The sequence below is a fragment of the Gregarina niphandrodes genome (genome assembly GCF_000223845.1).
Source record: "Gregarina niphandrodes unplaced genomic scaffold scaffold00029, whole genome shotgun sequence".
In the NCBI taxonomy this organism is placed as follows: Eukaryota; Apicomplexa; class Conoidasida; order Eugregarinorida; family Gregarinidae; genus Gregarina; species Gregarina niphandrodes.
In genome coordinates this window covers 38,906-39,489 of record NW_011645798.1, presented here as the reverse complement: position 1 = coordinate 39,489, position 584 = coordinate 38,906, and the positions used below count along the sequence as shown (strand labels likewise).

Here is a 584-nt window from a genome sequence, read left to right as displayed (position 1 = left end):
GTGTGGAGTTCGAAGTAGACGGGAAGCCGGTGAAGCATACGTTGAAGCCGTTGAGACCAGAGTTACGAGAGGAACTAGATAAGCAGATAGACGACATGTTGAGCATGGGTGTGATACAACCTAGTAATTCCTAGTGGGGACCGAGACCGGTGTTTGTACGTAAGAAAACTGGTGAACGGAGAATCTGTATCGACTACCGAGCGTTGAACAAGGGGATGGCGTTGAAGGCCTACCCGATACCCTTGCTCTGGGAGCAACTGCAGGTAGCGGCCGGTCACAAGTATTATGTGTGTCTAGACTGTAATCATGGCTTTTGGAATGTACCCCTGGGGGCAGAAAGCCGACAGTTTACTGCGTTTGTGTCGCATACACTGTGATTCCGTTTGGTGTTAAGAACTCGCCGATCCTGTTTCAGCAGGTCATGGACCGCGTCTTTGAAGGTCTCATAGGGAAGAATGTCAACGTGTACATTGACGATGTTGTCGTGTACGCTGATGATTTGGATACGTTGTTTGAGCGTCTGGACGAGGTGCTCGGGAGGTGCTGCGAGGAAGGTTTGTTTCTTAACCTGAAGAAGGGTGAAT

At 49.8% G+C, this 584-nt stretch overlaps 2 protein-coding genes across 2 annotated transcripts; both read left to right on the top strand.

Moving 5' to 3' along the window:
* Positions 1 to 134: 134 nt before the first annotated feature.
* On the top strand, positions 135 to 377 carry GNI_120370 (RNA-directed DNA polymerase; the record flags this gene model as incomplete). Its single annotated transcript, XM_011133534.1, has 1 exon — positions 135 to 377. A coding segment is annotated over one exon (243 nt), but the record flags the coding sequence as incomplete, so codon positions are not given.
* A 44-nt stretch (positions 378 to 421) lies between these two features.
* On the top strand, positions 422 to 578 carry GNI_120360 (hypothetical protein; the record flags this gene model as incomplete). The annotated part of the gene is made up of 1 exon (XM_011133533.1): positions 422 to 578. A coding segment is annotated over one exon (157 nt), but the record flags the coding sequence as incomplete, so codon positions are not given.
* Positions 579 to 584: the final 6 nt, after the last annotated feature.